We start from the raw sequence: 13,504 nt of genomic DNA, 5'->3' as shown, positions 1-13,504 counted from the left end.
AATTGCTGAGAATGTGGACCAACTGGAATTGTTATACACTGCTGGTAGCAATATAAAATGATACAATTGCTTTGGAAAACTGTTTAGCAATTTCTAAGAAGTTAAACATAAACCTACCATATCACTCAATTCTTCCGCTTTGTATTGATTTACCCAAGAGAAATGAAGTATATGTCCATATGGATGTTCACAGAAGCTTTTCTACAATAATCCCAACCTGGAAGTTGTGTCTATCTTTGTTAGTTAAATGGATAAACAGTGATATAGCCATGCAATGGAATATTATTTGGCAATAGAGAAACATCTGATGTGTGCAATGTGATTGTCATTCAGCTGAATGAAAGAAACTGGAAACCAGAGGACATAATGTATGATTCCATTTATATAAAAAATCATACAAAATGCATGGTAATCTACACTGACATAAAGCAAATCATTGGTTACCTGGAGCCAGGGGAAAAGGGTAGGAGAGACCTCAAAGGGGCATGTGGAAATTTTTTTTTTAAGTGTTTATTTTTGAGAGTGGGTGAGCGAGTGTGTGTGTGAGGGGCGGAGAGCAAGGTGGACAGAGGGTCAGAAGCGGGCTCTGTGCTGACACCCGTGAGTCTGATGCTGGGCTGGAACTCACAAACCGTGAGATCACCACCTGAACCAAAGTTGGACGCTTAACGAATTGAGTCACCCAGGTGCCCTGGCCTGTGGAATTTGAGTGATGAAATTTCTATATCTCTTTTTTTTTGAAATTTCTTTATCTTGATTGTAGTGGTGGTTTCATGCACATATACAAGTGTTAGAACTCATTGAATTGTACTCTTCAGTGCAGTTCTATGTAAATCATACCTCAGTGTTGATATATAAATTAGTGACAAGTGCATGATAAAAAATACATATTCAGTAAACTAGCTTTATTAGTGTGGGCCAAGTCTAGTTTCTAGTTCATATTTTCATAACATCTAGTTCAAGTGAGTTATAACAATCCTATTAAGGATCAGGTAGCTGCCAAATATGGTAAGCAAATAAAAGACTTCATTGTTTCTTAAATTCAGTAAGAAGGTATAATCATGGAATCCGTTATTCTTGTTTTGCTTCTGGAGCTCGGGTTTCTTGTGTTCCTTCTTTTTTTTTTTCCTCCTTTATTCCCTTCCAAGCTATCTTTTTTAAAGATTTTTTTAAAGTGTTTTTTACTTATTTTGAGAGAGAGAAAGAGAGAGCCTGAGCAGGGGAGGGGCAGAGAGAGAGGGAGAGAGAGAATCCTAAGCAGGCTCCATGGGGCTTGATCCTGGATCCCAGCAACTGTGAGTTATGACCTGAGCTGAAATCAAGAGTCGACCTTAAGTGAGCCACCCAGGTGCTCCTCCCTTCCAAGCTGTCTTACTCTTATTACCTGGAATTATCAAAGTTGGATTTACTGACTTGGGAAGTAAAAAATCTTTCGTTTCTGACCTCTTAGTTGGTGAATCTTCAGACTTCTCTAACCATTCAGACTTCTCCCTTCTATGTACAACTTTGGCTTCATCTTTTCAGATATGGAATTAGACCAAGTAAATAAAATATCCATGATTAAATGGATAATTTTTGATATCAGGAAAAGTAAAAAAGTCCAACTTTCCCTGTATGGAAACAGGGAGTGAACCATGAACTGCAAACATTGTAGTGATTCACTCACCTTCTCCATTCCCCACACCTCGTTTAAAAAAAGACTGTGGCATCTTCAGTTACATAGTTTTAACATAGATTTCCAGGTCATTTTCCCATGTATCACTGTATAAGTCCTTTACAAAACAGTGTCCTTGTTTTTGGTGCTGCTGTAAGGTCTCCTACTTAATTCAAATTTTTGTTTTTTCTGCTTTCATTCAGCTTTTTTTCCCCCGATATATATTTATTCATGTACCTTATCTAGTCATACTTAGGAGTTTTTCATAAGGCTGAGGGAAATGGATTTAGAAAATGTGATTGGGGCGCCTGAGTGGCTCGGTCAGTTAAACGTCCAACTTTAGCTCAAGTCATGATCTCACGGTTCACAAGTTCAAGCCCTGCATTGGGCTCTGCACTGACAGCACAGATTCTCCATCCCCATCTGTCTCTGCCCCTGCTCCGCTTGTGCGTGCTCGCTCGCTCTAAAAAATAAATAAACATTAAAAAAAAATTTTAAATGTGATGATTAGATATGATGATTAAGCAAGCATGATATTTAAGATCTGTAAAAAGCTAAAGAAAATAGCAAATCTTGGTCACCGAGTTATTTATTCTTCCTGGCTCTTCCTGGCAGGTGAGGTGTTATAATGTTATGTGTAAAGTTATGTATGTATATATTTTATATTATATATAAAAAAGCCCTGAAAGGAAAGACTGAGAACTAAAGGTGCACACACACAATACTGTTGGGTCTTTGCCACCCACTTGACCAACAGAAGATAAGGTGTGCCTGATTCAGAAGAACACTCGAACTCTGGGTATCTTGGGTAAATTCTAACAGAAACTGGCTTAGGACAGCTTGAAGCTTAGGAGGGAGCCAAGAAGGCAGGCTAAGAGGAATTTGCCTGTCTTCTGAGCCATTGAAGACCCTGACCTGAAACTGAGTGAGGCAAAGGTAATTGACAGGGTGATAGATTGGTGGCAGGCAGAGCAGTAAGGAGGAAAAGGTAGAAATTCCAGACGGCCACTAGAGCAGGGGGAGGAGGTCCTAAGGAATTCTTCCAGGCTGCAGAGAGAGTATTGCTTTTATGCAAAGGACAACTCAGTTGCCCTTTGTGCTGTATTGACTGTCCAAGGTTACTAATCGCTTTTGTGCCCAACCACACACACACACACACACACACACACACACACACACACAGTTCTGTTAGGTATATTTTGGATATAACAGAACTATTTTGGAAATAATTGTTCTCATTAATTGAATATTATGGTTAAATGAGACCGGAAAGTAGTTTTTGTTTGGAGACTTGGTGCAAGTAAATACCATCACGAATGTTCACACCCCTGTGTCAATTGATTATACTGATCATTGTCATCTCTTTTGCCCCAAGGCATCGTTTTCATTGTGAACATCGGTAGGTCATGTTCTTGAATGTAGGGACTGCCTTTTATTTGTGTTTTGATGGCATCGAACCTGTTGGGTAGCTCAGGTGTGTACTTGTAGAAATGACATTCACCGTTGTTCAGTGAAAATCACGAATGTTTGGATAATAGTCTTTTTCTTTTAAGTGAATCCTTGGTGTGAGATTATTTTGTGTGCCCTTCTATGTTGATAATTAAAGGGGCACCTGGGTGGTTCAGTTGGTTAAGCGTCTGACTTCGGCTCAGGTCACAATCTCACAGTTCATGGGTTCAAGCCCTGCGTCGGGCTCTGTGCTGACAGCTCAGAGTCTGGAGCCTACTTCAGAATCTCTGTCTCCCTCTCTCCTCCCCCACTAGCTTGCTCTCTCGCTCTGTCTCAAAAATAAACATTAAAAAAAAAACACAGCAGAGTTCTGAGACTTAAGGGAAATAAAATTCCAGCTCTTGTATGTGTGGAACTTCATCCTCCTACAGTTACTTTCTGTATTTCTGTTAGGAAGCACTGCATTGTACTTGGCCCATGATCAGATATTCATTCTCCTTAGGTTTTTAAAAGTTTGTTTTAGGTTTTTTTTTTTTAAGTAAATTACCCTTAAAGTTCTTAAAATGTGATACAGCCATAGCATTTTATTTATTTTCTTTATTGTTTTGAAAGCAAAAACATCCGGTGGTAACTGTATTAAAATGTAAATTATGATATGTATTGAGCAGAGAGCAGAAGGTATTTCCAAATCGAAGTACAGGAAGCTTTAAAATGCTTGTTCATCCTTTATCAGCATTACTGAATGAATCAGCAAATTGCTAAGGTCAGCAAGCCTTTATTTTGAATGATAACAATAGCATATATTTCCAAGAATATAGAAAAATTCAGATGTAACATAGGAATCTAAATTTGGTGTTAACCAACTAACAGAATTTTAGGTCTGGAAGGTTCCCTGGGGGGTGTTTATGTCTTACCTTGTAGGTTTGAGAAGTGTTAGGTCACTGACAAATGTTAGAAGTATGTGTGCCACTTTTACCTGATTTAGTCATTATGTTATTGGGTGCAGATGGATTACTGACCACTTGGATGGTTTTCAGAATTAGGAAAATTGATTTTTCAGAATAACTGTGTCTAGTACCTCATACTAATGAGACCAAGGTCATGGTGTCTGTGCATACAAGTCCATTGTATTGGCTGTGTTTATAGTTGCCAAGCCTTGCTCTTCTCTGGCCAGTTGTCTTGTAGACACATTTCCAGCTCCCAGAGGTGGAGGCTCCCTTTTGCTCCTCCTGATTCTGGAAAAGCTAACCAAGGACTTTTCTCTGAGTGCTTGGCTCAGTGGCATTGTTTTCATATATACTAGTATAGCTGATTGCACTGTGTTTGGAGGAAAATGTAGATGATCTAGATTTTGGATTTGTAGTAAATACATGAAGTCATTCATTCAGAAGCAAGTTCCTGCATTGAGTCAGGCACGGTTATGTTATGTGCTTGAATTAGGGCAGAAAACAAGTCAGACGAGGTTTTGACATTTAAGCTGAGACCTAAAAGGTGAGGAGTTAGCCAGCTAAGGAGTAGGAAAAGTGCAGGGGGCGGGCACAGCATGCTCAGAGGCCCTGAGGTTGGAAGGAGCTTAGTGCCTTATGCTGGAAGGAAGGAGGGTGAGGCTGGAGAACAGCAAAAGAGGGAGACAAAGGCTTAAGATAAGGTTGTATTAGTAGGGTAAGGTCTGGAGGGCGGGCTAAGGATTTAGAGTTGATCGCAAGAAACTGGGAAGACATTGTAGAGTTTTGGCAAGGAAGAAGTCACTTTGTGCGAGAGTATAAATTGAAGGGGATCTAGAGGGGCTTGAGGGGACGAAGATTTTGTTGTTGTTATTACTAAGAGCAGTTGGTACTTGACTATTTGTTTACTATGGGCCAGGCACTCTGCTAAGCCCTTTACCCTCACTGTCCATGTAAACCTCATGACAACCCAGTGAGGTGCTGCTGCTGTACGTGTTTTACAGTTGGGGAAACTAAGACCCAGCAAGGTTGAGCAGCTTGCCCAGAGGTCACATGGCTAGTAAATGCCAGAGCTGGGATTTGAACCCAGACAGTGTGTGATTTTAGACTGGACATGTGTTTCCCATACGTGAGGTGATGGTCCGTTAGTGGTTCTTGAAATTGAGTGGATCACGACTGGAGTTTTTCTTTTTAATAGAACAGAGTAGAAATTAGAGTACTTTGCACTAGTAAGGATAAAATGCTGATGTATGAAACTTTATTCCGCTTTTTATTTTATATACCTGTATTTGCACATACATGCATTTGTAAGCTACTACAGAAGGCTGGGCGGCATTTGGCAAGACGAGAGCCAGCGGTGGCTTGGACTGGCATTATGGCAGCGCAGATGAAAAGAAGAGGGTTTCAGTGTTCAGAGGTACCAGGTCTCGGTAAGAGATTGCATAGAGGGGCTGACGGAGGTGTCAGGGTGAGTTTCAGGGTTCTGGTGGGAGCAAGAGCAGTCGTGGCGTGCGTGTGCCCAGTCCGCGCTAGTGAGACCCTTCTTAGAGGGGTCCCCCTGAGTGGCTGTTGTACTTCCTGGTTCTCTGGCTTCTCGTGGCTGCAGCTGGCGGGGCTTGGGGTTGGCCTAGCACCCAAATCCGCATCTCACGGCCAATCTGTAAGCTGGCTGTGAACTTAGGAAGTGATCTGTCATCCCACACAGCCTAAACAGGAAGGTTAAGCCAAGAATCGATTCTTCGTGGAATTTGAGGTGAGGAGTGAGGGTCACACAGACACACACGTGGGCTGACGGCAGCTCCAGAGTGAAGGTATGGAACCTGTTTCTGCCGTAGTTTCCTTGGGAGCCAGAGAACATTTAGGTTGCAAGGCTGCAGTGTTAAACAGTCCAGAGTCCTCTTTTTGAAGTTCAAGTCCAGTTCATTTGCTCCTGGCTTTCTGGGAAAGCCCTTTTCCCTATTCTCACGCACAGTCTTTCAGTAATACCTGGCCTGGCTCCCCACAGGACCTCAGTGACTTTCTGTACTGTGTGTTTCAGCAGATACTAACTGGAGACAGATATGGAATAGTCAGGTGCTTGCTATGGATCTGCGTTCTTTATCTGATTGGTCTTTTGACCGTGGTCGAGATACTTCTCCCTGAGCCTCAGTTTCCTCATCTGTACGGTTGGGACGATACAGGAGCATCCATGTCAGAGGGCTGTGGTGAGGGGTAGATGAGGTAAACTGTGTCAGCACCTCAGCCCGGTGCCTGGTGCAGAATGAGAGCGTAACAAATACTTGCCGTTAGCTGTTAACTGTTTCTAGGACAGTTTCTCAAGAGACTTAAACATATTTATGAACAAAGTCTAATGGGAAGAAGCCAGCATAAGACAGAGTTTGGACCTAAGTGAGAGAGGGTGTTAAGAGAAGGGACTGGATTCCAGAGAGGCAAGGATGGTATGAGGTCAAGGGCAGACTTTAAAGGGGTTGTTTTCAGCAGGAGAAGGGAGCCTGTGGAGGTGGGTGGGAGGGTAATATTTTCTGAGATTGTATCCCAGTTATAGTTGTCTGCTGGGAGAGACACTAACTGAAGAGAGAAGTGGCTACTTGGGAGGTTCTTGGGGACAACAGAACATTGGGGCACACAAAAGAATGGATAAGCCGCGCTAAGACCCTGAAATTGCACACCATTAATTTATAGTGACAACAGCCTACGTGTTTTTACAGTTTAGTCTGGCTGTGCTGTGTTCGGCAGAATGACGAGATGTAAAAGTAAGATTAGTCTAGTTTTAAGGGTTTGCAAGGCAGATGCCAGGAAAGAACAAAGAGGCTGAGGACTTAGGTGCAGGGATGTGGTGAGGCAAACTGTTGAGTCCAGCTTGGCTGGGGAAGTTGTACAGAGAAGGTGGAGTGGTCTGTAACACACACACACACACACACACACACACACACACACACACACACGGTGCATAGTTCCTTTGATAGTTCTTCCTTACTATTCTTAACAGTAATTCCCTTGTGTTGATAACTGAAATATTAAGACCAATTGCTAAAGGGAATATACTGCTCTTTCAAATGGGCACAACCCAAAAGTTGAGTTAGTTCTAGTACGTAATTTTGAAGTTGCCATGATTTTATGTGGTATGCCAAATCAGTAAATGATAGGTTGTGATCCGTAACCTTGGGTAGAGTTTAACCACATAATGGGACATTTCATTTTCATGGACTACTTCTGAGGAACTTCCCATTTTAGCTAAATTGAGACACATAAGTAGACACATAAGTAGATAGACACATAAGTAGAATAGAATTTATAGATGGCATTTCATGTGTTTGTGACTAGAACAGCCTGTCTCTGAGGCAGAAGTCACCTGTGATCTGGGCCTGGTGTGTCTGACCTTTGGTAGTTCTCATTTGTCCTTTTGTTTTTGTTTGTGGAGTAGAGCGAATCTGGAAACAATAACGTTTATTCAGTCACTGAACTTTTGAGGACCTTGTTGTCTCAGGCAGTGAGTGAGTTCAGAAGGACAAAAAGTGAACGACAGGGATGATGCCTGTGAGGAGCTTCTCAGCCTGATCACGCCATAGTGGGGTCCACACACACACCTTGGGGGTACTCACCACTGGCCACTGGTGGCTGGAAGAAAATACTAGAACTCTTCTAATCTGACTTTCAGTCTCTGTGTGTTTTATAACATGTAGTATATAAGAACATTCGTACATGACTGAAATAGGTAGACATATGTCTGTTGTGGCTCTCCTTTTTTGCTTGTAATGTGTACATGATCGAAAATTGTTTGGCGGTTATTATATGTTGGTGTGTATTTTAAATATATATACCTTTTTGATAACTTATGTTTGAACATTTGGGGAAAAGAGTTTCTATGTATGGTAAACCATGTTCTTTCTTAATGACGATGTAGTTGTACTTACTGCCCGTATTTTGTAGTGTAAAGTAGGACTTGTTATATAAAAAGGACTTGTTAAGATCTGACTCGACAAATTTGTCTTTTTCTCAAGTCATTTTCTTCTTTATGTTGGAGGAACTTTACCTTATGTACCATGTGTCCCTTGTTACAAAGCACTAAAGGCTCCTACCAGCTGTCAAATGTTGGGGAACGGAGCATGGAGAATGGTGGAAGGCCACATGCCTGGTCCCGTCAGTCCCATCCCAAAGGGTGACCTCTGGTGAACTATACACACACACACACGCCCATTGGCATCATAAAACAACAGGATTGGGATGCCACCCAGAAATTTCCTGGGCCCAGTCTGTTTGCTCATTGTAGGTGTTTTCTCAATGTGAAATGTCTCACTTTCAGAGAGCTATGAAATCGTTGGTTCAAAGAGTTCTTCCCTCCCTCATCCTGAGAACCCTTTTTCCTAAAATTAGAAAAACTAACTAAAAACTGCCGTGAAGAACCTATTTTAAATGCGATAAATTGAATCAATGTATCTAGGTTCTCTAGAGACTTTTGTTTTCATTTTTATTTTTGCGATGGCTTTTTTAATTTATATTTGACACTGTCATTAAAAGAAATATTTTTAGGGGCTCCTGGGTGGCCCAGTCGGTTAAGCATCCTACTCTTGATTTCGACTCAGGTCATGATCTCACGGTTCGCGAGTTTGAGCCCCATTTCAGACTCTGCACTGACTATGTGGGGCCTGCTTGGGATTCTCTCTCCCTCTCTCTGCCCTCTGCCCCCACTCTCTCAAAACAAAACAGAACAAAAAAAACTTAAAAAAAATGTTTTTAACAAGATTTTATTTAAGTGAGGTCTTACATGTGTTTCTGCAGGTTTGATGACGACGAGAAGCATGCTTTCACTGGCCTTCCCGACCCCATTTGTTATGCAGAATGTCTCTGAGTGAGAACGCGGTGTTTGCCTATGAATCTTCGGTGCACAGCACCAACGTCCTGCTTGGCCTCAACGACCAGCGGAAGAAGGACGTGCTGTGCGACGTCACCGTCCTCGTGGAGGGCCAGCGCTACCGGGCCCACCGGTCTGTGCTGGCGGCATGCAGCAGCTACTTCCACTCGAGAATCGTCGGCCAGGCCGATGCAGAGCTTAGCATCACTCTGCCGGAAGAGGTGGGAGAGAGGTCCATGCTTCCGGACGCTACCCTGGTTTTCATTGAATTGAACCTAATTAAATCTCTTTCCGTAGACTTTATTTTTACCTTTACCTTTATAAAAGGTAACGTGATAAAGTTAAAAATAGAACAGTCTCCCTTCTTGTCCTGGGGAGCTCATTTCTGTAACTTTTTTCCTAGAATTTATGATGACATGTCATACATAGAATTGTTAGTTTTGGGTGTCAGTTAACAATATTTATTGAGCAGTTGAATAACTTGACCCACTGTTATGTGACTTTTTGAGAAAATGACCAAAGCAGGGAGGGCACAGCCAATGGGTTGGGCATTGGGAGAGGTCATGCTCCGAGTGGCCACACTGTGTCTCATTTTCTCCTTTTGGACCTTTTCCTGTGATGAGAAACTGAGTGGGTTTAGGGTTCTAGAAATCATCCATCTTAATAAGACAGGGCCTCATGGAAAGTAGGAAAACACCCCATAAGTGTTCTCTTTCCCCTTTTTTCTTTCTTGAGACTGTGCATTGGTAGAAAAAAATTGATTTGGTCTCACAATTATAGAGCCTGCTTTTACCTGTCTCTTTCCCCACCAGCCTGTTGCAGAGCTCAGGCATCTAAACATTTCTGTCCTTGTTATATCCTGACTCCAAGAGCCCTTTCACAGGACCGAGAGGTGCTGGTTACACTGAACTCTTATTAGAATTGTTTGCTTTTTTTTTTTTTTTGTTTAAGTTTATTCATTCTGAGAGAGAGAGAACCAGCGGGGGAGGAGCAGAGAGAGAGGAGGACAGAGGATCCGAAGTGGGCTCCACGCTGACAGCAGCTAGCCTGATGTGGGGCTTGAACTCATGAACCATGAGATTGTGACCTGAGCCTAGATTGGACGCTTAAGTGAGACACCCAGGTGCCCCTAGAATAGCTGGCTTTTAGGTAGTTACTAACTGCAGCTAGAAGAGCGTGGAGCCTTTAAAGTTAAGAGGTGTTTGGAGAAAGTATGTAGAGCTTGTTTATGGCAGGTCGGTGTGGGCTGCTCTGTGATGGGTACTAAGTCTACAGTTTAGCTTATCCCAGCATCCATACTTCCATGAACTTGTATCAACAGTTTGGAGCATCAACAGCTTGTCAGTTCTGTGGCAGAGGTCAGCACGAATAACACAATGCCAGTGAAATGATAAGGGCCAACTATGGGTTAGCCTTGGTTTTAAAAATTAGCAACACGTCCCATAATGGCAGTGTTTGATGTCTTCACCTCATGTGAGTCAGACCATAATTCATGTGTCATTAAGCGTGAAATCTATGAAGTGGAGGGTGCAGGTCCAACGAATGAGGTGTGATAAGCATGCTTTTCCAGACTCCTAATTAGCGTTACATTTTCTAGAAGGATGTTTTTACTCATCAAATTAAAATGCCCATTTTATAATGATCACAAGTAAGTTCTTCATGTCTGTATTCCCCTTCTACTTTTATTTATCCACTAGACCACTTTCAAGTGATGCATTTGTTTTTATTTTGTATGTTAACAGGTGACAGTTAAAGGATTTGAACCTTTAATTCAGTTTGCCTACACCGCCAAACTGATTTTAAGTAAGGACAATGTGGATGAAGTGTGCAAGTGTGTGGAATTTTTAGGTGTACGTGATATTGAGGAATCCTGCTTTCAGTTTCTCAAATTTAAGTTTTTGGACTCCACTGCAGACCAGCAAGAATGCCTAAGAAAAAAGTGCATCCCATCACACTGTCAGAAAGCAGACCTTAAGTTTTCACTGTTGGACCAGAGGGATTTAGAAATTGACGACGTGGAGGAATTTTTGGAAAATAAAAATGTCCAGACTCCTCAATGGAAACTGCATAGGTATCAAGGAAATGCAAAAGTATCATCTCCTCTCCAGGACAGTGCCAGTCAAACCTGTGAATCCATGTGCTTAGAAAAGGATGCTGCTCTGGCTTTGCCATCTCTATGTCCCAAATACAGAAAATTCCAGAAAGCATTTGGAACTGACAGAGTCCGTAGTGCGGAATCCAGCGGCAAAGACGTTCATGCTTCTGCCCAGCCAAATGAGACTCCTGAAAATGAATGTCTGGGAGGAATCCAGGACTGTGCAGATCTGCAGGTGATTTTAAAATGTGAAGAAGGTAAATTAGCAATGGAACATGAAGAAACCAAGAAGAAAGATCCTGCTCCTCAGTGCCCATCAGAAAAGCCAGAAATGACTCCTTTCCCCCACAATTCTTCTGCAGCCCCTCACGGGCTCTATTCTCTGTCTCTTTTACATACCTACGACCAGTACGGTGACGGTGACGTGAGTTTTGCTGGAATGCAAAACACAGCAGTGTTAACAGAAAAGCCTTTGTCAGGTACAGATGTTCGGGAAGAGAAAACGTTTGGTGAAAGTCAGGATTTACATTTGAAGTCTGACTCTGGCCCCAGGGAAGATGGTAGCCTTGCCTCCAGCGATCGGAGTAGTGTGGAACGGGAAGTGGCAGAACACCTAGCAAAAGGCTTCTGGAGTGACATTTGCAGCACGGACTCTCCTTGCCAGATGCAGTTATCACCTGCGGTGGCCAAAGATGGTTCAGAACAGATCTACTCCCAGAAACGGTCTGAGTGTCCCTGGTTAGGTATCAGGATCAGCGAGAGCCCGGAACCGGGTCAGAGGACTTTTACAACGTTAAGTTCTGTCAACTGCCCTTTTATAAGTACTCTGAGTACCGAAGGCTGTTCTAGCAGCTTGGAAATTGGAAACGATGAGTATGTTTCCGAACCCCAGCAGGAACCTTGCCCGTATGCTTGCGTGATTAGCCTGGGAGATGACTCTGAGACGGATACTGAAGGTGACAGCGAACCCTGTTCGGCCAGAGAACAAGAATGTGAGGTGAGGGGAAAACGTGTGTGTTGCTGAGTCCTTGTTTGACCACTTAATCAGGATTTACTCTGGGTCGTCTCCTGTCCCACCTTTAGAGATGATATGCGCAGGCTCAGGGAGGGAGGGAGGGGGAAATCCGGAGACAGTTCTAAAACTGTGTGATCAGTACCAAAAGAGTGTGACGGAGTTTGAAGGACTTCTGTGTTCATATGTTTCAAGCGGGTGTATTTATTTTTGTCATGGAGTGTATTCACACATTGGCTGTTTAAATCAAATGCCCTGTCCCAAAAGGTAAAAAAAAAAAAAAAAGAAAAAAAGAATCTGTGATCGTTACATGGTAACTCCTGGAAAAATGCAACATACGCTCCAATCTTAGTCATTGCTGCAGGATCTCTGGATTTGGGACTAGTTACTTGGCAATGATTTAGCAGTGACTAGGTATAGGAATGTGGGAGAGTTTTCTTTGTCCTAGTTTTTCATAGCCATTAATCTTTTTCTTAGTTTCCCTTAGCCATTTCAGCCATTAATTTAATGTCTTAATAATTTGGCATGAGTTAGCTGGTACCGGATTAACCTTACCAAGCTTGATCTGTGTACTTTGTGTACAAATGTTTGTTTGTATTTGATAGATGGTTTTTTGTAAAACATTACCATAATTCCAGTGATAATAAAGCCTTGTTGGTTCTCTATCATTTTCTTTGGTTTTCTAGCTGTTGGATGAGATGGGTTTGAAAGAGTGACAGGTTTTCTTTCCTCCTTAGCTTGGGAAGGAGATTATTGGTGATTTAATTTAAGAAGTAATATATGTGCATGAGTTACATCTACAGATTTTTATATGACATTTATAAATCCATATGATGGATTTTAATTTTAATTTAATGCAACTGTGAAAAGAATGCTAAAAATAAAACTTTTAAGAAATTGTAAGACATTTTGTGTAACTAATTTCTGTAAGTTTGAAAGACAAAGTAAGTAGGTTGCCAGAGAAACTGTTCAGTGTTTTATATGAATAATTAATATAATTAACTTGTCCCACAATTTTGTCATTAAAAAAAATTACCCTAAATTTTTCCAAATTTAAGTATGTTGAAGATGACATTAAAATATTCATTAGGTTTTTCTAACGGTTTCTATACTGACAAGTGAAAAAGTGAAGCATGTAGATTTTTGAGTTATGTGACACTACTATTTCTTGACAGAAAAATTAATTTTCTAAAATGCTCGAGGGGCGCCTGGGTGGCGCAGTCGGTTAAGCGTCCGACTTCAGCCAGGTCGCGATCTCGCGGTCCGTGAGTTCGAGCCCCGCGTCGGGCTCTGGGCTGATGGCTCAGAGCCTGGAGCCTGTTTCCGATTCTGTGTCTCCCTCTCTCTCTGCCCCTCCCCCGTTCATGCTCTGTCTCTCTCTGTCTGAAAAATAAATAAACGTTGAAAAAAAAAATAAAATAAAATGCTCGAGAAATTACTAGGTAGTTATACCAGTGTTAGATCAGTATCAAAGTATAAAATAGATTTTTTTTTTGTT

At 41.9% G+C, this 13,504-nt stretch overlaps 1 protein-coding gene across 5 annotated transcripts in view; it reads left to right on the top strand.

The window, feature by feature from the left end:
* The window catches only part of BACH1 (BTB domain and CNC homolog 1), a 45,156-nt gene that overhangs the window by 16,383 nt on the left and 15,269 nt on the right, over window positions 1-13,504 (top strand). For all 5 annotated transcript variants that reach the window (XM_023238829.2, XM_019839467.3, XM_023238831.2 and 2 more), the window contains exons 2-3: window positions 8,827-9,120; window positions 10,642-11,991. In XM_023238829.2, the coding sequence (XP_023094597.1) occupies window positions 8,887-9,120; window positions 10,642-11,991 (1,584 nt within the window). In that variant the 5' untranslated portion in view covers window positions 8,827-8,886. The remainder of the gene's footprint in view (window positions 1-8,826; window positions 9,121-10,641; window positions 11,992-13,504) is intronic.

Source organism: Felis catus, chromosome C2 (assembly GCF_018350175.1).
Source record: "Felis catus isolate Fca126 chromosome C2, F.catus_Fca126_mat1.0, whole genome shotgun sequence".
Classification (NCBI taxonomy): Eukaryota; Metazoa; Chordata; class Mammalia; order Carnivora; family Felidae; genus Felis; species Felis catus.
This window is presented reverse-complemented; position numbering and strand designations above follow the sequence as displayed.